At 44.1% G+C, this 20,881-nt stretch overlaps 3 protein-coding genes across 3 annotated transcripts; all 3 read left to right on the top strand.

Moving 5' to 3' along the window:
- Positions 1-2,174: 2,174 nt before the first annotated feature.
- On the top strand, positions 2,175-9,441 carry LOC121863104 (putative mediator of RNA polymerase II transcription subunit 26). Its single transcript, XM_042361603.1, has 3 exons — positions 2,175-4,200; positions 4,368-4,567; positions 7,599-9,441. Exons 1-3 carry the CDS (start codon positions 2,383-2,385, stop codon positions 9,439-9,441), a joined length of 3,861 nt encoding a protein of 1,286 aa, XP_042217537.1. The 5' UTR covers positions 2,175-2,382.
- Positions 9,442-9,759: 318 nt separating this feature from the next.
- Positions 9,760-11,711, top strand: LOC121863103 (putative mediator of RNA polymerase II transcription subunit 29). Its single transcript, XM_042361602.1, has 3 exons — positions 9,760-9,978; positions 10,903-11,023; positions 11,100-11,711. The coding sequence occupies exons 1-3, from the start codon at positions 9,760-9,762 to the stop codon at positions 11,405-11,407; spliced, it is 648 nt and encodes a 215-aa protein (XP_042217536.1). The 3' UTR covers positions 11,408-11,711.
- Positions 11,712-18,418: 6,707 nt separating this feature from the next.
- On the top strand, positions 18,419-19,878 carry LOC121863070 (transcription factor SPT20 homolog). Its single transcript, XM_042361566.1, has one exon. It carries the CDS (start codon positions 18,684-18,686, stop codon positions 19,707-19,709), a length of 1,026 nt encoding a protein of 341 aa, XP_042217500.1. The 5' UTR covers positions 18,419-18,683; the 3' UTR covers positions 19,710-19,878.
- Positions 19,879-20,881: the final 1,003 nt, after the last annotated feature.

The raw sequence follows: 20,881 nt of genomic DNA, 5'->3' as shown, positions 1-20,881 counted from the left end.
CATAATCCTTCGTCTGTTAAGTCATATTTCTTCAACACTTGCTGACGTCATGGAGCTGGTATAAAAGTCACCTACCCAGTCAGGTGTGTGTGTGCGTCAGGTGTGTGGTGTGTGTTTCAGGTGTGTTTTGTCTATTTCTGGTGTGTGGTGTGTGTGTGTCAGGTGTGTGGTGTGTCAGGTGTGTGGTGTCTATTTCAGGTGTGTGGTGTCTATTTCAGGTGTGTATTGTCTATTTCAGGTGTTATTGTCTATTTAAGGTGTGTAGTGTGTGTGTCAGGTGTACGATGTATTTGGATAAAGATGTCGTGTATGTGTGTGTGTGTGTGTGTGTGTGTGTGGTCATGATCTGTGAACCTTGAACCTTTGACCTTTAATCTATGTTACTGACCAGAAGGTTAATGGCTGCTGGAGTTGTCATGGATAATATTCTTGAGAAATATGAAGGTTATAACTTTCTCCGTTCACAAGTTGTTCAGTTCCAGATAATTATAGACTCCTAAAATTAAAAGAAATCACCTGAAGATTAGCCACCCCAGCATATTTCAACTGATGATTAAACACCTTCATCTAACCTGGCCTAGGTAGAGTTAAGTTAGGTTAGGTCAGGTTAGGTCAGGTTAGGTCAGGACAGGTTAGGTTACTGATGGTGGTGGATACAGAAAGTTCATGGAATTCGTACGAGTCAAAACACCATCTTTATCGTCCCGGCAGAATCATAAGAAATCCTGTAAATAGTTTCCAGGTTATTGATGTCCACCCGAAGATGACTCACGTGACACGGATCTTGGGGTGAGGACGAAGCTCATTAACTCCAGGTAACAACAAGTTGAGGATTTATTATAAAGAGCCCAAGAGGTAATAACAAGTTGGGGATTTATTATAAGAGCCCAAGAGGTAATAACAAGTTGGGGATTTATTATTAAGAGCCCAAGAGGTAATAACAAGTTGGGGATTTATTATAAAGAGCCCAAGAGGTAATAACAAGTTGGGGATTTATTATTAAGAGCCCAAGAGATAATAACAAGTTGAGGATTTATTATAAAGAGCCCAAGAGGTAATAACAAGTTGGGATTTATTATTAAGAGCCAAGAGGTAATAACAAGTTGGGGATTTATTATTAAGAGCCCAAGAGGTAATAACAAGTTGGGGATTTATTATAAAGAGCCCAAGAGGTAATAACAAGTTGGGGATTTATTATTAAGAGCCCAAGAGATAATAACAAGTTGAGGATTTATTATAAAGAGGCCAAGAGGTAATAACAAGTTGGGGATTTATTATAAAGAGCCCAAGAGGTAATAACAAGTTGGGGATTTATTATAAAGAGGCCAAGAGGTAATAACAAGTTGGGGATTTATTATAAAGAGCCCAAGAGGTAATAACCCAAGAGGTAATAACAAGTTGGGGATTTATTATAAAGAGCCCAAGAGGTAATAACAAGTTGGGGATTTATTATAAAGAGCCCAAGAGGTAATAACAAGTTGGGGATTTATTATAAAGAGCCCAAGAGGTAATAACAAGTTGGGGATTTATTATTAAGAGCCCAAGAGGTAATAACAAGTTGGGGATTTATTATAAAGAGCCCAAGAGGTAATAACAAGTTGGGGATTTATTATTAAGAGCCCAAGAGGTAATAACAAGTTGGGGATTTATTATTAAGAGCCCAAGAGGTAATAACAAGTTGGGGATTTATTATTAAGAGCCCAAGAGGTAATAACAAGTTGGGGATTTATTATTCAGAGCCCAAGAGGTAATAACAAGTTGGGGATTTATTATTAAGAGGCCAAGAGGTAATAAAAAGTTGAGGATTTATTATTAAGAGGCCAAGAGGTAATAAGGAACGTATAGCCCGCGCCTCCTCCACCAACACATCAAAACACTTTTGTCTCGGGTTCAAGGTTGGTGGACTTGTTCACATATACCTCCAATGAGAGCAGTGATCGTGTCCTCCCTGAACTCAATGGTTTCACAGCAAGAGTCATTTGAATGCAGCTTAAAATATCACAACCAGGGTTTTTATTTATTTTTTTTATCAATGAACAAGTTGTGATGTGACGTCTGAAATCCTGTTTTGTGTCACGGGTAGAAGTAGGTACGAGTGATCTTGACCTAACCCGACATTTTCAGTATATATACCACAGCGCCGCCCTCCACCTCTCAGTCAACATTCGGGCGTCGTCTCGTGAACTATTAATTAACTGAATCTGTAGTAACTCGCTGCCTCAAAGTGAATCGCTTCTATACAATAAGAGGTGAAGTGCTGCTAGGTAATACCCAACGCTTACTCTACAAGCTTCCTAATGCTGATGAAGTACTGTTGGTAAAGATGGAGATATAGAAAAAACAGAGTGTGACTTTATTTCTATTTTCGTTGAAATTAAACTTATGGGAGAAATGGAGACCAAGAGATATATTTTGTTCACCTTGGCCACCATGGTTGTGGTAGTGAATGGTCATGCAATAGCCGGAGTGTTTCCTACCCTCTGCTTAGAAAATCAGGATCCAGGACCCTGCTTGGCCTTCATTCCTTCCTACTACTACAACCCAAGTTCAAAAAGCTGCGATTGTTTCGTCTACGGTGGGTGTGAAGGCAACGCCAACAGATTCCACACCTTAGAGCAGTGTATGGATACTTGTAGTGTTGTACCCAGCCAGCAGAAAAACACGATCAATTGTGACAAGATCCTGAAGACATCAAACCCCCTAGCAGAGAGACGAAGGCCGACCCAGTTTGGACCACAGATTCAGCATGGCACACACAGCCAGTTAGAAATCCGACAGACACCTAACTTCTGTCTCGAGCACACAGATCCAGGGCCGTGCCGGGCAATCATCCCTTCCTTCTATTACAACCCTAAGACCAAAGCCTGTGACTGTTTCGTCTACGGAGGGTGTGGAGGTAACGGCAACAATTTCCATAACCTACGGCGGTGTATGGAGTCGTGTGGTGTCGCTACCAGCCACCAGAAGAACACGGCCAGTTGTACTAACCTCCTTGGTGAATCCAACCCGCTGGCGAAGAGGGAAGTGGTGGACCAAAGCGGCTCACAGATTCTACAGACCTTAGAGCCCCAGCAGAAATCTCAGCAGAAATCAAAGCCTAAGCAGGAAACTCAGCTGACATCAGAGCACAAACAAGAATCTCAGCAGACGACAGAACTCCCCAAGGAAACTCAGCGGACGACAGAGCCTCAGCAGGAAACTCAGCAGACGACAGAGCTTCCCAAGGAAACTCAGCAGACGACAGAGCCTCAGCAGGATACTCAGCAGATGTCAGAGCCTCAGCAAGAAACTCAGCAGACGACAGAGCCTCAGCAGGAAACTCAGCAGATGTCAGAGTCCGAGCAAGAATCTCAGCAGACGACAGAGCTTTCCAAGGAAACTCAACAGATGACAGAGCTTCCCAAGGAAACTCAGCAGACGACAGTGCTTCAGCAGGAAACTCAGCAGATGTCAGAGGCCAAGCAAGAATCTCAGCAGATGACAGAGCTTCAGCAGGAAACTCAGCAGACGACAGAACTTCCCAATGAAACTCAGCAGACGACAGAGCCCAAGCAAGAATCTCAGCAGATGACAGAACCTCAGCAGGAAACTCAGCAGACGACAGAGCCTCCGCAGGAAACTCAGCAGATGACAAAGCCTGAACAACAATCTCAGCAGGCGACAGAGCTTCCCAAGGAATCTCAACAGATGACAGAGCCTCAGCAAGAAACTCAGCAGGTTCCTAACCTCTGTTTCGATCCTCCAGTAACGGGACTCTGCCGTGCCCACTTCCCTCACTTCTACTTCAACAGTGAGACACAAACCTGTGACTGTTTCGTGTACGGTGGGTGTGGCGGTAACGACAACAAGTTCTCCACGCTGGAAGAATGCCTCACTACTTGTGGTGGTCAACCCAGCCAACAGCACAATACCGAAAGTTGTGACAAAATCCATGGAAGTCAAAACCCACTAGTGAACAGAGAACCGTTGGTTAATGTCACCTTGTTGCCTGAGACACAGCAAATGATTCAGGAAACACAAGAGCCACAACAACTGACTCAGGAAACACAAGAGCCACAACAACTGACTCAGGAAACACAAGAGCCACAACAACTGACTCAGGAAACACAAGAGCCACAACAACTGACTCAGGAAACACAAGAGCCACAACAACTGACTCAGGAAACACAAGAGCCACAAATAAGTAGAGCACAAGAGTGGGTCAGACTCAGGCGGTAAACGACACACAAGTTCTCCGACGCTTCTCCACGCTGGAAGAATGCCTCACTACTTGTGGTGGTCAACCCAGCCAACAGCACAATACCGAAAGTTGTTACAGAATCCTTGGAAGTCAAAACCCACTCGCTGATATCACGTTGTTGTCTCAGAGAGAAACTCAACAACCCCAACAACCAACTGAGGAGGAGACGCAACAGTCGGCAGTCGCGACACAAACGCTGGGAAGGGAAAACAAGGAAGAGGAGTCAACAGGGAGCCACGGGGTAACGAGCCAAAAGTTTGGTTCCTCAGTAATCCGTGCTGGATCAATCTACGTGGGCAAGCCAGTCTCTATCCCCGGCTTCCTCCCGTGAGCAGACGCTGGCCAACAGACAACAGCCTTCCTTACACTGGCTACGGCTTGAAGTCTTCCTGCCACACCGACACACTCAACACTGTACAGAAAATATCAGTAGTAATGGATGTATAAGAGAACCAACTAGGGGTCCACAATGTTACTGAATCATAAAATACAACATCCCGCCCTCACAACCTCCCAACTCCTTATATCACAACTTTTGGAACAATATAATGCCAAGAGTTACTGTGTTCATTGTTGTTATTTACTGTAACCAATTATTATAAAAAAACACAAAATAAACACTTAACTGCATTTCTGTATCCCTGAGTATTATTATTGAGAGAATCAGTGAAGTTTGTTTTTTGTATTCGTGATGAAATATGAGCAAATGATTACCTCAAGTATTACCTGTACTTGGGATGAAGGATGAATTTCAGAATGAACACTACGACCCCCTGTTGTCTTGGTCGGGTTGGTCATAATCCTTCGTCTGTTAAGTCATATTTCTTCAACACTTGCTGACGTCATGGAGCTGGTATAAAAGTCACCTACCCAGTCAGGTGTGTGTGTGCGTCAGGTGTGTGGTGTGTGTTTCAGGTGTGTTTTGTCTATTTCTGGTGTGTGGTGTGTGTGTGTCAGGTGTGTGGTGTGTCAGGTGTGTGGTGTCTATTTCAGGTGTGTGGTGTCTAATTCAGGTGTGTATTGTCTATTTCAGGTGTTATTGTCTATTTAAGGTGTGTAGTGTGTGTGTCAGGTGTACGATGTATTTGGATAAAGATGTCGTGTATGTGTGTGTGTGTGTGTGTGTGTGTGTGGTCATGATCTGAAGAAAAAAAAAAAAAAAAAAAATAATAATAATAATAATAATAATAATAATTATAATAATAATAATAATAATAATAATAATAATAATAATATTAATAAAAGAACGAAATTTTAAGTAAGTTGCAACTCGCTCCTAACCTAACCTTGAACTTTGACCTCATATATATTTAAAAAAAACCTCAATAATAGTAGTTTTAACGGTGACTATTTTTTTTTTTTTTTGGGGGTTAACATCTATGACTTATACTGTTACCTGTGACCTTGACCTTTGACCTTTAATCTAGTTACTCCAGAAGGTTAATGGCTGCTGGAGTTGTCATGGATAATATTCTTGAGAAATATGAAGGTTATAACTTTCTCCGTTCACAAGTTGTTCAGTTCCAGATAATTATAGACTCCTAAAATTAAAAGAAATCACCTGAAGATTAGCCACCCCAGCATATTTCAACTGATGATTAAACACCTTCATCTAACCTGGCCTAGGTAGAGTTAAGTTAGGTTAGGTCAGGTTAGGTCAGGTTAGGTCAGGACAGGTTAGGTTACTGATGGTGGTGGATACAGAAAGTTCATGGAATTCGTACGAGTCAAAACACCATCTTTATCGTCCCGGCAGAATCATAAGAAATCCTGTAAATAGTTTCCAGGTTATTGATGTCCACCCGAAGATGACTCACGTGACACGGATCTTGGGGTGAGGACGAAGCTCATTAACTCCAGGTAATAACAAGTTGAGGATTTATTATTAAGAGCCCAAGAGGTAATAACAAGTTGGGGATTTATTATAAAGAGCCCAAGAGGTAATAACAAGTTGGGGATTTATTATTAAGAGCCCAAGAGGTAATAACAAGTTGGGGATTTATTATAAAGAGCCCAAGAGGTAATAACAAGTTGGGGATTTATTATTAAGAGCCCAAGAGATAATAACAAGTTGAGGATTTATTATAAAGAGGCCAAGAGGTAATAACAAGTTGGGGATTTATTATAAAGAGCCCAAGAGGTAATAACAAGTTGGGGATTTATTATAAAGAGGCCAAGAGGTAATAACAAGTTGGGGATTTATTATAAAGAGCCCAAGAGGTAATAACAAGTTGGGGATTTATTATTAAGAGCCCAAGAGGTAATAACAAGTTGGGGATTTATTATAAAGAGGCCAAGAGTGTAATAACAAGTTGGGGATTTATTATAAGAGCCCAAGAGGTAACAATGTTGTATTTATTATAAAGAGGCCAAGAGGTAATAACAAGTTGGGGATTTATTATAAAGAGCCCAAGAGGTGTAATAACAAGTTGGGGATTTATATAAGAGCCCAAGAGGTAATAACAAGTTAGATTTATTATAAAGAGCCCAAGAGGTAATAATGTTAGATTTATTATAAAGAGCCCAAGAGGTAATAACAAGTTGGGGATTTATTATAAAGAGCCCAAGAGGTAATAATGTTGGGGATTTATTATTAAGAGCCCAAGAGGTAATAAGTTGGGGATTTATTATAAAGAGCCCAAGAGGCAAGGGGATTTATTATTAAGAGCCCAAGAGGTAATAACAAGTTGGGGATTTATTATTAAGAGCCCAAGAGGTAATAACAAGTTGGGGATTTATTATTAAGAGCCCAAGAGGTAATAACAAGTTGGGGATTTATTATTCAGAGCCCAAGAGGTAATAACAAGTTGGGGATTTATTATTAAGAGGCCAAGAGGTAATAAAAAGTTGAGGATTTATTATTAAGAGGCCAAGAGGTAATAAGGAACGTATAGCCCGCGCCTCCTCCACCAACACATCAAAACACTTTTGTCTCGGGTTCAAGGTTGGTGGACTTGTTCACATATACCTCCAATGAGAGCAGTGATCGTGTCCTCCCTGAACTCAATGGTTTCACAGCAAGAGTCATTTGAATGCAGCTTAAAATATCACAACCAGGGTTTTTATTTATTTTTTTTATCAATGAACAAGTTGTGATGTGACGTCTGAAATCCTGTTTTGTGTCACGGGTAGAAGTAGGTACGAGTGATCTTGACCTAACCCGACATTTTCAGTATATATACCACAGCGCCGCCCTCCACCTCTCAGTCAACATTCGGGCGTCGTCTCGTGAACTATTAATTAACTGAATCTGTAGTAACTCGCTGCCTCAAAGTGAATCGCTTCTATACAATAAGAGGTGAAGTGCTGCTAGGTAATACCCAACGCTTACTCTACAAGCTTCCTAATGCTGATGAAGTACTGTTGGTAAAGATGGAGATATAGAAAAAACAGAGTGTGACTTTATTTCTATTTTCGTTGAAATTAAACTTATGGGAGAAATGGAGACCAAGAGATATATTTTGTTCACCTTGGCCACCATGGTTGTGGTAGTGAATGGTCATGCAATAGCCGGAGTGTTTCCTACCCTCTGCTTAGAAAATCAGGATCCAGGACCCTGCTTGGCCTTCATTCCTTCCTACTACTACAACCCAAGTTCAAAAAGCTGCGATTGTTTCGTCTACGGTGGGTGTGAAGGCAACGCCAACAGATTCCACACCTTAGAGCAGTGTATGGATACTTGTAGTGTTGTACCCAGCCAGCAGAAAAACACGATCAATTGTGACAAGATCCTGAAGACATCAAACCCCCTAGCAGAGAGACGAAGGCCGACCCAGTTTGGACCACAGATTCAGCATGGCACACACAGCCAGTTAGAAATCCGACAGACACCTAACTTCTGTCTCGAGCACACAGATCCAGGGCCGTGCCGGGCAATCATCCCTTCCTTCTATTACAACCCTAAGACCAAAGCCTGTGACTGTTTCGTCTACGGAGGGTGTGGAGGTAACAACAATTTCCATAACCTACGGCGGTGTATGGAGTCGTGTGGTGTCGCTACCAGCCACCAGAAGAACACGGCCAGTTGTACTAACCTCCTTGGTGAATCCAACCCGCTGGCGAAGAGGGAAGTGGTGGACCAAAGCGGCTCACAGATTCTACAGACCTTAGAGCCCCAGCAGAAATCTCAGCAGAAATCAGAGCCTAAGCAGGAAACTCAGCTGACATCAGAGCACAAACAAGAATCTCAGCAGACGACAGAACTCCCCAAGGAAACTCAGCGGACGACAGAGCCTCAGCAGGAAACTCAGCAGACGACAGAGCTTCCCAAGGAAACTCAGCAGACGACAGAGCCTCAGCAGGATACTCAGCAGATGTCAGAGCCTCAGCAAGAAACTCAGCAGACGACAGAGCCTCAGCAGGAAACTCAGCAGATGTCAGAGTCCGAGCAAGAATCTCAGCAGACGACAGAGCTTTCCAAGGAAACTCAACAGATGACAGAGCTTCCCAAGGAAACTCAGCAGACGACAGTGCTTCAGCAGGAAACTCAGCAGATGTCAGAGGCCAAGCAAGAATCTCAGCAGATGACAGAGCTTCAGCAGGAAACTCAGCAGACGACAGAACTTCCCAATGAAACTCAGCAGACGACAGAGCCCAAGCAAGAATCTCAGCAGATGACAGAACCTCAGCAGGAAACTCAGCAGACGACAGAGCCTCCGCAGGAAACTCAGCAGATGACAAAGCCTGAACAACAATCTCAGCAGGCGACAGAGCTTCCCAAGGAATCTCAACAGATGACAGAGCCTCAGCAAGAAACTCAGCAGGTTCCTAACCTCTGTTTCGATCCTCCAGTAACGGGACTCTGCCGTGCCCACTTCCCTCACTTCTACTTCAACAGTGAGACACAAACCTGTGACTGTTTCGTGTACGGTGGGTGTGGCGGTAACGACAACAAGTTCTCCACGCTGGAAGAATGCCTCACTACTTGTGGTGGTCAACCCAGCCAACAGCACAATACCGAAAGTTGTGACAAAATCCATGGAAGTCAAAACCCACTAGTGAACAGAGAACCGTTGGTTAATGTCACCTTGTTGCCTGAGACACAGCAAATGATTCAGGAAACACAAGAGCCACAACAACTGACTCAGGAAACACAAGAGCCACAACAACTGACTCAGGAAACACAAGAGCCACAACAACTGACTCAGGAAACACAAGAGCCACAACAACTGACTCAGGAAACACAAGAGCACAACAACTGACTCACAACTGACTCCAGAAACACAAGAGCCACAACAACTGACTCAGGAAACAAAACCACAACAACTGACTCAGGAAACACAAGAGCCACAACAACTGACTCCAGGAAACACACAGATTCAGGAAACACAACAACAGACAGGAACTGACTCAGGAAACACAAGAGCCACAACAACTGACTCCAGGAAACACAAGACCACAACAAACACAAGAAAACACAAGAACACAACAACTGACTCAGGAAACACAAGAGCCACAACAACTGACTCAGGAAACACAAGAACCACAACAACTGACTCAGGAAACACAAGAGCCACAACATGACTCAGGAAACACAAGAGCTACAACAACTGAGCACAAGAGCCACAACAAACGATTCAGGAAACACAAGAGCCACAACAACTGACTCAGAAACACAAGAGCCACAACAACTGACTCAGGAAACACAAGACACACAACAAACGATTCAGGAAACACAAGACACAACAACTGACTCCAGAAACACAAGAGCCACAACAACTGACTCAGGAAACACAAGAGCCACAACAACTGACTCAGAAACACAAGAGACCACAAACAACTGACTCCAGGAAACACAAAAGAGCCACAACAACTGACTCAGGAAACACACAACAACTGACTCAGGAACACAAGAGCACAACAGAGGAAACACAAGAGCCACAACAACTGACTCCAGGAAACACAAGAGCCACAACAAACGATTCAGGAAACACAAGAGCCACAACATCAGAAACACAAGATTCCAGGAAACACAAGAGCCACAACAACCGATTCAGGAAACACAAGAGCCACAACCACAACTGACTCCAGAAACACAAGAGCCACAACAACCGATTCAGAAACACAAACCACAACAACCGATTCAGGAAACACAAGAGCCACAACAACTGACTCAGGAAACACAAGAGCCACAACAACCGATTCAGGAAACACAAGAGCCACAACAACTGACTCATGAAACACAAGAGCCACAACAACTGACTCAGGAAACACACAAGAGCCACAACAACTGACTCAGAAACACACACAACAACTGACTCACACAAGAGCCACAACAACTGACTCAGGACACACAAGAGCTCAGGAAACACACAACTGAAGGGATTCAGAGAAACACAAGAGCCACAACAACGATTCAGAAACACAAGAGCCACAACAACTGACTCAGGAAACACAAGAGCCACAACAACAACTGAAACTCCTGAGAAACACAAGAGCCACAACAACGATTCAGGAAACACAAGAGCCACAACAACCGATTCAGGAAACACAAGAGCCACAACAACGACAGGAAACACAAGAGCCACAACCGATTCAGGAAACACAAGAGCCACAACAACTGACTCATGAAACACAAGAGCCACAACAACTGACTCAGGAAACACAAGAGCCACACAAACAACTGACTCATGAAACACAAGAGCCACAACAACTGACTCAAGGAAACACACACAACAACTGACTCAGGAAACACAAGAGACACAACAAACGATCAGGAAACACAAGAGCAACAACAACTGACTCAGGAAACACAAGAGCCACAACAACTGACTCAGGAAACACATGTGCCACAACAACCGATTCAGGAAACACAAGAGCCACAACAACTGACTCCAGCACAACAACTGACCATAAACACAAGAGCCACAACAACCGATTCAGGAAACACAAGAGCCACAACAACCGATTCAGGAAACACAAGAGCCACAACAACTGACCCAGGAAACACAAGAGCCACAACAACTAATTCAGGAAACACAACAACTGACTCAGGAAACACAGGAGCCACAACAACCGATTCAAGAAACACAACTACTGACTCAGGAAACACAGGAGCCAACAGCTGACTCAGGAAACACCACAACTGACTCAGAAACACAACAACCACAACAACTGACTCATGAAACACAACAACCACAACAGCTGACACAGGAACACCACAACTGACTCAGAAACACAACAGCCACAACAGCTGACACAGGAAACACAACAACCACAACAGCCAGACTCAGGAAACACCACAACCACAACAGCTGACTCAGGAAACAAAAAGTCACAACAGCCGACTCACGAAACACAACAGCCGACTCAGGAAACACAACAGCTGACTCATGAAACACAACAGCCGACTCAGGAAACACCACAGTTGGCAGCAGTGGTGCAGACATCTGGCCGGACGAACGAGGAAAAGAAGACAGTGGGAAGTACAGGGGTAGTGGGAAGTACAGGGGCAGTGGGAAGTACAGGGGCAGTGGGAGAAGCAGGGCAGTGGAATACAGGGGTAGTGGAAGTACAGGGGAGTGGGGGAGTACAGGGCAGTGGGAAGTACAGGGGTAGTGGGAAGTACAGGGCAGTGGGAAGTACAGGGGTAGTGGGAGCACAGGGGCGGGGGAAGTAGGGGCAGTGGGAAGCACAGGGGTAGTGGGAGTACAGGGGCAGTGGGAAGCACAGGGTAGTGGGAGTCAGGGGTGGTGGAGCACAGGGTAGTGGGAGCGCAGGGGCAGTGGGAGTGGGGGGCAGTGGGAAGTACAGGGCAGTGGAGAGTGCAGGGGCAGTGGGAGTACAGGGGCAGTGGAGTACAGGGGCAGTGGGAGTACAGGGGTAGTGGGAGTGCAGGGGCAGTGGGAGTACAGGTAGTGGGAAGCACAGGGGTAGTGGGAAGTGCAGGGGTGAGTGGGAAGTGCAGGGCAGTGGGAGTACAGGGTAGTGGGAGTACAGGGGTGAGTGGGAGCACAGGGGTGAGTGGGAGACACAGGGCAGTGGCAGGGCAGTGGGAGCACAGGGGTGATGGGAAGCACAGGGCAGTGGGAGCACAGGGCAGTGGGAGTACAGGGGTGGTGAGAATGCAGGGGCAGTGGGAGTGCAGAGGGGGTGGGAGTACAGGGGCAGTGGGAAGTACAGGGCAGTGGGAGTACAGGGGTGAGTGGGAGGCAGGCAGGGGAGCACAGGGCAGTGGGAGTACAGGGGCAGTGGGAGTGCAGGGGTAGTGGGAGTACAGGGGCAAGGACAGGGGTAGTGGAAGCACAGGGCAGTGGAAGTACAGGGCAGTGGGAGAGTACAGGGGCAGTGGGAGGTACAGGGCAGTGGGAGTACAGGGGCAGTAAGTACAGGGGTGGTGAGTACAGGGGTGGTGAAGCACAGGGCAGTGGGAGCACAGGGGCAGTGGGAAGTACAGGGGCAGTGGGAGTGCAGAAGCACAGGGGCAGTGGGAGTACAGGGCAGTGGAATACAGGGGTAGTGGGAAGTACAGGGGCAGTGGGAAGCACAGGGTAGTGGGAAGCACAGGGGTAGTGGAATGGGGTAGTGGGAAGCACAGGGGTAGTGGGAAGCAGGGGCAGTGGGAAGTACAGGGGCAGTGGGAAGTACAGGGCAGTGGGAAGTACAGGGGTGTGGGAGTACAGGGGCAGTGGGAAGCACAGGGTAGTGGAGCGCAGGGGGTGGTGGGAAGCACAGGGGCAGTGGGAGCACAGGGCAGTGGGAGTACAGGGGTGGTGGGAAGTACAGGGGGTGGGAGTACAGGGTGAGTGGGAAGTACAGGGGTAGTGGGAAGACGGGCAGTGGGAGGTACAGGGGCAGTGGGAAGTACAGGGGTAGTGGAAGCACAGGGGCAGTGGGAAGTACAGGGGTAGTGGGAGTACAGGGGCAGTGGGAAGTACAGGGGTAGTGGGAAGTACAGGGGTAGTGGGAAGTACAGGGGCAGTGGGAAGTACAGGGGCAGTGGGAAGTACAGGGGCAGTGGCAAGACGTATGTTAATCACCCATATATTAGGAACACCGAGGGGCAGCGTTGGGTCACTGTACGTGGGCAAGCCAGTCTCTATCCCCGGCTTCCTCCCGTGAGCAGACGCTGGCCAACAGACAACAGCCTTCCTTACACTGGCTACGGCTTGAAGTCTTCCTGCCACACCGACACACTCAACACTGTACAGAAAATATCAGTAGTAATGGATGTATAAGAGGACTAACTAGGGGTCCACAATGTTCAGTTTATTGTTGACGTTTTAGGGAACTTCTGTCCGTCACCAGAAGTTGAAACAGAAACACCTTGACAGTTACACGTGTTCTGAGAACCAATTGTTTTGTTAACTTCACATTAATTGTAACTGAAACATTTTGTGTTAATTTAGATCATGGTGTTGGAAGGAACATCAGCGATAAAGACTCAACATTGTCAGGATGTTTACATCGTATCAGCTGATCCTCTTAATGTAACACAATGTTTACCATGTAACAAGTCCAGTGTTAAATTTGTATAATTTATTTACTGCACCATTCCATTGTTACCATATTGACAGGGTAAGTGTTGCCAGATATTAGAGTCAACTTGTCACTGTTAAGCTACCAATGTTACATTGTTTCATATACTGGCAACACTACCAACATACATCACTCACCTTCCTCACACATAATAATGTTATAAGTGTAGCAGCAGCCTGGTAACATAACACCCTGCCTCACAACCTACCAACAACTTTTATTTATATCACAACTCTTGGAACACTATCAAACTATAAGTACTGTGTTGGTTGTATATATCATTATAAGTTATTATTTACGTCTGTAATAATTATTACTAATAAAATGTTTCATACATTCGCACTTTTATAACCCTGACTATAATTGTAAAACTTTTATTTCTGCTGCTACTACTACTACTGCTACTACTACTGCTACTACTACTACTACTACTACTTTTTTTTTACGTGGCCTCCAGCCTCCCCCAATAGCCACACCTTCGCCACCATTTATTTACCTTAATATTAAATATCCTAATACATAAGTAGCTATCCTATCTGTGTTAAATTAGTTGAGCCGCAGATCTATGCGGCATTCAGTGACTGTAGCCTCATAGTCGATATCTGCAGCAGTTGTCGGAGTTGGGGCAGAAGCTCTCGTTCCCCTGAGGCAGAGCAAAGCCGACCGAAGGAGAGAGAAGGACAGTCAACATCTCATCCAGGCTTTAACATAACTTCTGGGCTGCTGCTTCTGTTCGGAGATCACCTCCGCGAGTCTGGCGTAGAAACATCTTGCACTTGGTCCCATCCACCAGAGGTTGTGAACACTACAGAAGTGAAGCTGCCTTGATCAACGTTTTGGATTCTCTCCCCATATGCCCTTATCTTGTCGTTCTCGTTCCTCCTATGTGCAGCATCGAGAGCTAAGTTACGGTGACATGCGGCCATGGGATCAAAAATCCTGATGTCGAAGAAAGCTCGCTGTCCTCGCGTCCAGAATCCTCGAGCACTGACGTCAACACGGGCTTCGTTAGATGTGTTTGAAGTCCTATGTTGGAAGATCTCACCATCCAATGGAAGGAGGGTCGGTTCTACCATGACATCCCGGCAGATTTCCTTCAACATATTTGCTGTAAGGTCCCTTACTTCGTCATGCCTCATGCATATGAAGCCCCCTTTCTTGCACACCATGGCGTGATCGCCGTCATAGGAAGAGCCACCTACTACTACTACTACTACTACTACTACTACTACTACTACTACTAAATAATAATAATAATAATAATAATTTTCATCTTTAAGCCTCTGAACAAGATCTGGTATACAGTGGAGCATGTGAGAAGACAATGCTGATACACAATGTGCATAGACCGTGAAGGTATGCAAGCAATGTACACCTAGACAGTGGAGGTTCACAAACAATGGTAAAGAGTAAGGTATTAGTGCCCAGGTGTGGACGGTCGACATACTGAACTTTCCCATTAACGCTGGAGTACCTTAAGGCTCAGTTCTTGTTCCTTCGCTCTTATTACTAAATATATTTTGATCTATTTACCATTCCTTACAGCCTTACACATTCCTCTAATGACGCCATAAACACAACAACTACCTACAACACAGATCACAAATTACCTTTTTACATTCACTACCACCACCACCACAAACTCATACCATCTCTTTGGCATACAAGATCACCGTAACACCTGTGGGATTTTTTTTTTTTAATTCTCCATAACACCTTCATTAAACCTGCCAGCAATAACAATATCCTTGGTCTTATTAACACACGTACACTCCCTTTCCTCAAAAAACTATCTATATTGTTTCATGTGAGATAATATGACACAACGGATGAAGGATTTTGACAATACCGAGACAACAGGAGTCACAGTGTTCATTTTGGAATCTATCGAATCCTGCGGTAAAGAGACTTTTTTGGAGGGCGAGTTGTACAAAATCATGTCTACCTTGGCATGGAATGTTGGTGTCAGGTGTAAGGCGGTGATCCACAGACTCGGGAAGCAGTGAAACAGAACGAGATCTTAAGGTTTATAAACACGACAGTTAAAATGTCACCTGAAGATTTGCCAAGATTATTTCATCTCAAGATTGACCACCCTAACTTAACTTAACTTAACCTAATCTCACCCAACCAATTACCAATCTGACCTACCCTAACCTAACCTTAAATAACATAACCTAACACACTCTAACCTACGCTACCCCCTCAAACACACACACACATCATTTGGGCATTTAATCTTCAGATGAAATAATCCGAGGAAGGTCAAATCTTCAGGTAAACTCAAATCCGTATGCTCAACCACATAAAATAGTGCCCCGTTAATAGTGCTGGCATTATAAAATATCAGGAGTTAATATGCGTGTTACTGAGCTTATAATCTGCTCTATATAAGTGAGAATAAGTGGATAGCCTTCATGTTAACAGTTGGAGTGAAGAGTAGGTCAGGTAACTTTCAGATGGAGCAGGATCTTGGTGTTACTGAGGGAGATGGTCTTGACAGGGGTGAACATACATACATATATACATACATACATATATACATACATACATATATACATACATACATATATACATACATACATACATACATACATATATACATACGTACAGCATATGTGTTTACTAAAAAAAAAAAAGCCTTATGACATTACAAGGTTAGAGTACACACACAGACTTCGTTACGGTTTATGAAGTGTTGCAAGATTGTTTACGGTGTTGCAAGGTTGTTTATGGTGTTGCAAGGTTGTTTATGGTGTTGCAGGGTTGTTTATGGAGTGTTGCAAGGTTAATCATAAAGTGTTGCTAGGAAATATTGCAAGATTTAGGTATAAAGTGATGTTAGGAAACGAAAGGAAAAAAATAGAAAGAAAAAGGATTAAAATAGGAGTTAATTTCGACCTTTGACCTGACCCAAGGTACGTGGGTCAATGGGGTTATGGTGCTGAATAATATGAGAATGATCGTAAAATAATACCCAGGTTTTAAATGCCCATTATATCTCAACCCAGGCACCTTCTTTTTTCGATGACCTTGTGGTATTTATATCAATTATGTATGTGATAGTTACCTTTGACGACATACAAACATACATACCTCCTTCCTTCCCACCTACCTACCTCCCCCACCTTCCCACCCACCCACCCTCTCCACCCCCACCCACCCACCCACCCACCCCAAACATTCCCACCCACCCACCCACCCACCCACTCCACCCACCCACCCACCCACCCACCCCCACTCCACTCCCACCCACCCACCCACCCACCCACCCCCCACTCCCTCCACCACTCCACTCCACCACACACCACCCACCCACCACCACTCCACCCACCTACCTTCCCACTCCACCCACCCACCACCCACCTCCCACTCCACTCCACCTACCTTCCTACCTACCTTCCTACCTACCTACCTACCTACCTACCTACCTACATCACACTCAAGACAACACCTTTACTGGATTAGCTTGGACTGTGTTTTCCTATTGTTATCATGTCAGCTGTTTCCGTACCCAGGTAAGTACGTGTCCGTGGGACGTGGATGTACAGGACGTGTTTATATTGTAACATTATTATTATTATTATTATTATTATTATTATTATTATTATTATTATTATTAGTAGTAGTAGTAGTAGTAGTAGTAGGAGGAGGAGGAGGAGGAGTAGTGGATATTTAATTTGAAGGTAATAAAATGGCGGCGTAGGTGTGGCTATTGGGGTAGGTTGGAGGCCACGTAAAAAAAAGTAGTAGTAGTAGTAGTAGTAGTAGTAGTAGTAGTAGTAGTAGTAGTAGTAGTAGTAGTAGTAGTAGTAGTAGTGTTCACAACCTCTGGTGGGATGGGACCAAGTGCAAGATGTTTCTACGCCAGACTCTCGGAGGTGATCTCCGAACAGAAGCAGCAGCCCAGAAGTTATGTTACAGCCTGGATGAGATGTCGACTGTCCTTCTCTCTCCTTAGGTCGGCTTTGCTCTGCCTCAGGGGAACGAGAGCTTCTGCCCCAACTCCGACAACTGCTGCAGATATTGACTATGAGGCAACAGTCACTGAATGCCGCATAGATCTGCGGCTCAACTAATTTAACACAGATAGGATAGCTACTTATGTATTAGGATATTTAATATTAAGGTAATAAAATGGTGGCGTCGTAGTAGTAGTAGTAGTAGTAGTAGTAGTAGTAGTAGTAGTAGTAGTAGTAGTAGTAGTAGTAGTAGTAGTAGTAGTAGTAGTAGTAGTAGTAGTATTATTATCGTTTGGTTTACCTGAAGATTCGCCCCTTAATCTTATTTACCTGACGATTAACTTTCCTAACACTAATGAATCTTTACTTAACCTAAACTTAATGTAAACCTAATCTAACCCTATTTAACCTAACCTATCCTAAGAATCCTCAGGTGTTCTTGTCACTCTCGTTACATCTTCAGTAAATTATATTTTCAAACAACAGTCGCAACTTCTCTTGACCCCTTGACCCACCCACCACTTGACCCCCACCACTTCACCACCACCACACGAGTCCATTCCCTTCTCTTAATTTTTACTCAAACTTGGAAAATATCCAGATAATTAGCTCTTCGTTGAACCCGAATGCATCTCTGTCACGAATTCTTAGTTCCTTTTTTTTTTTTTTATCCAGGATGTTGTACCGTGACGCGAGAATCCCAGACTTGCATCAGTGGTGGGACGGGGGTGGTAAGAACCGGTCCCCATCCAAGCAGACATTACAAGGACGAGAAGCACCAAGCGGCCAGCAGTCAACACCAGCACGTTGTCCCGAGAGCAAGTAATTCCCAGCATTCCGCGCTCAGCTGCCTCCAGAGTACTCCCTGTCCTCACGCCGTCAAAGTGCTCTAAGTGAACTGGATTTCCTGTCCCGTATCCATAAACCTGATGAATTAACACTAAAGACATATAACTAAATACTCGGGTGTGGGTTTTATCTGTTCTTTCGTTGGATTAAACGAAATGGCGAGGAAGATGATGATTTTCCTGTACTTGTCCGCCGTGGCTGTGATCGTGAGTGGCCAGGAAATATCCTCAAATGTTCCGAACTTCTGCTTTGACCCTCCAGAAGTGGGAATATGCCGCGCTCACTTCCCATCTTTCTACTTCAACACCAAAACGAAATCTTGCGACTGTTTCATCTACGGCGGGTGTTTAGGCAATGATAACAGATTTCCAACCCTACAGGAGTGCATGCAGGCGTGTCATGTTCGACCCAGCCTGCAGAAGAACTCAGCGAAGTGCGATAAGGTCTTGGGAAGTGACAACCCTCTGGCGAATGAGCAAATACTGAACGCTATAAGGCAAATGTCTCCACTACCACCTCATCATAAATCACCGTTCCTAGCACCTCCTGAGCAGGCACCAGTGTTTCAAGACGACCCTCAGCAGACCCCACCTCAGCAGTCCCCTCCTCAGCAGACAGGACTGTTTCAAGACGATCCTCAGCAGACCCCACCTCAGCAGCCCCCTCCTCAGCAGACACCACTGACTCAAGACGATCCTCAGCAGACCCCACTGATTCAACACGACCCTCCTCAGCAGATTCCACCGTTCCAACAGCCACCGCCACCTCAGCAGAGCCAACTGTACCAACCACCTCAGCAGAGCCAACTGTACCAACCACCTCAACAGACCACCCGACCTCAGCAGATCCCACAATTCCAGCACCGACCTCAGCAGATCCCACAATTCCAGCACCGACCTCAGCAGATCCATGTATGCCCACAACCCCAGCTGACACACCGACCAGTGACCCAGCCCCAGCAGACGCAGTATTACCAACGACCACAACAGACACAGCACTACCAACGACCACTAGGCCAGCTGATCCCACCAGCACTACAGACGTGGACACACACAAACACAGACGAGGATATAGTGGTCAGTCAGATCTTCCAAGCTATGGGCATAACACAGGGTACCCTTTACATCGGCCAGCCAGCTTACCCCATACCTCGATGGATGCCAATTAACGCTGACAACTAAGACGACGAGGCATTCAGTGGCATTTAAATGGGATAGAAACTCATACAAGAAGCATCGTAGTTTTAGGAGACTTATAAACGAAGCACAAAAGTGATTAACCTCGTAATGTCTAAGATAATGTGTTAAGTGTTTACATGTAAGCAAAATACAATGCAGCCATAACAACATTCACAATCAGTCATTAACCTGTTGTAAACCTTCCTCACCTGAGTTACAGACATACAGACATTCTCGAGTTAGTCCTTGACGTGTGAGCTATCAAGAATCACATCGAGTATGATATAGCTTGTATAATTATAATAATGCACAACAAAAAATACAAAATGGCGGTATGTGATGCGATTTCAATACTTAAGAAAAATATTGAATTTTTTATGTTCATTATTGTTTTTCTGTGAGGTTGCGTCCGTCTGTATGTAAATCTTCTTGTTTACTGATAATTACCAATATTTTCATCAGTTTTTTTTATCAAGGATACAATTGGCCAGATATTACAAGAGCATAGTTAAAAATATCCTGACCTTGATGTTAAATCCGTGTTATAATTACACAATTTAGTTACCATTCTTATTATCATTACACAATTTAGTTACCATGATGTTAAATTCTTATTATTATTACACAATTTAGTTACCACGATGTTAAATTCTTATTATTATTACACAATTTAGTTACCATGATGTTAAATTCTTATTATTATCACACAATTTAGTTACCACGATGTTAAATTCTTATTATTATTACACAATTTAGTTACCAATGTTATAAAGCTTCTTAAAACGTCAAATAGTATTATATTCAACAATCATTCAGTGTACAATAGACATACTCCAATAGTGTTTTACTTAAGTATTATTAAATAAAAAAATAGAGTATTATCAACATACAATAGTGTTTTAATTACCACCAATAGCAAGGGAGATTAATATCCTCAAATACTATTAATTATTATAGTTATTTAGTATAAATCATTACTAATAGTCGTTTTGTTAACTATTATCAAAAGGTAAAGAAACATCAACGAATATTATTATGTGTAGTTGTTATTAGTAAAATTGATATGGAATAAAATTAGACTTGATTTAACCTAACCTAAACTAACCTTAGCTAACTTAACCTAACTTCCCCAGGTAAGTGAAATAGGCTAAGGGTAGTTAATCTTCAGGTGATCT

This window comes from Homarus americanus, unplaced genomic scaffold (assembly GCF_018991925.1).
Source record: "Homarus americanus isolate GMGI-L3 unplaced genomic scaffold, GMGI_Hamer_2.0 scaffold54679, whole genome shotgun sequence".
NCBI lineage: Eukaryota > Metazoa > Arthropoda > Malacostraca > Decapoda > Nephropidae > Homarus > Homarus americanus.
The sequence above is the reverse complement of the archived record's forward strand: the minus strand, read 5'-3'. Positions and strand labels throughout refer to the sequence as shown.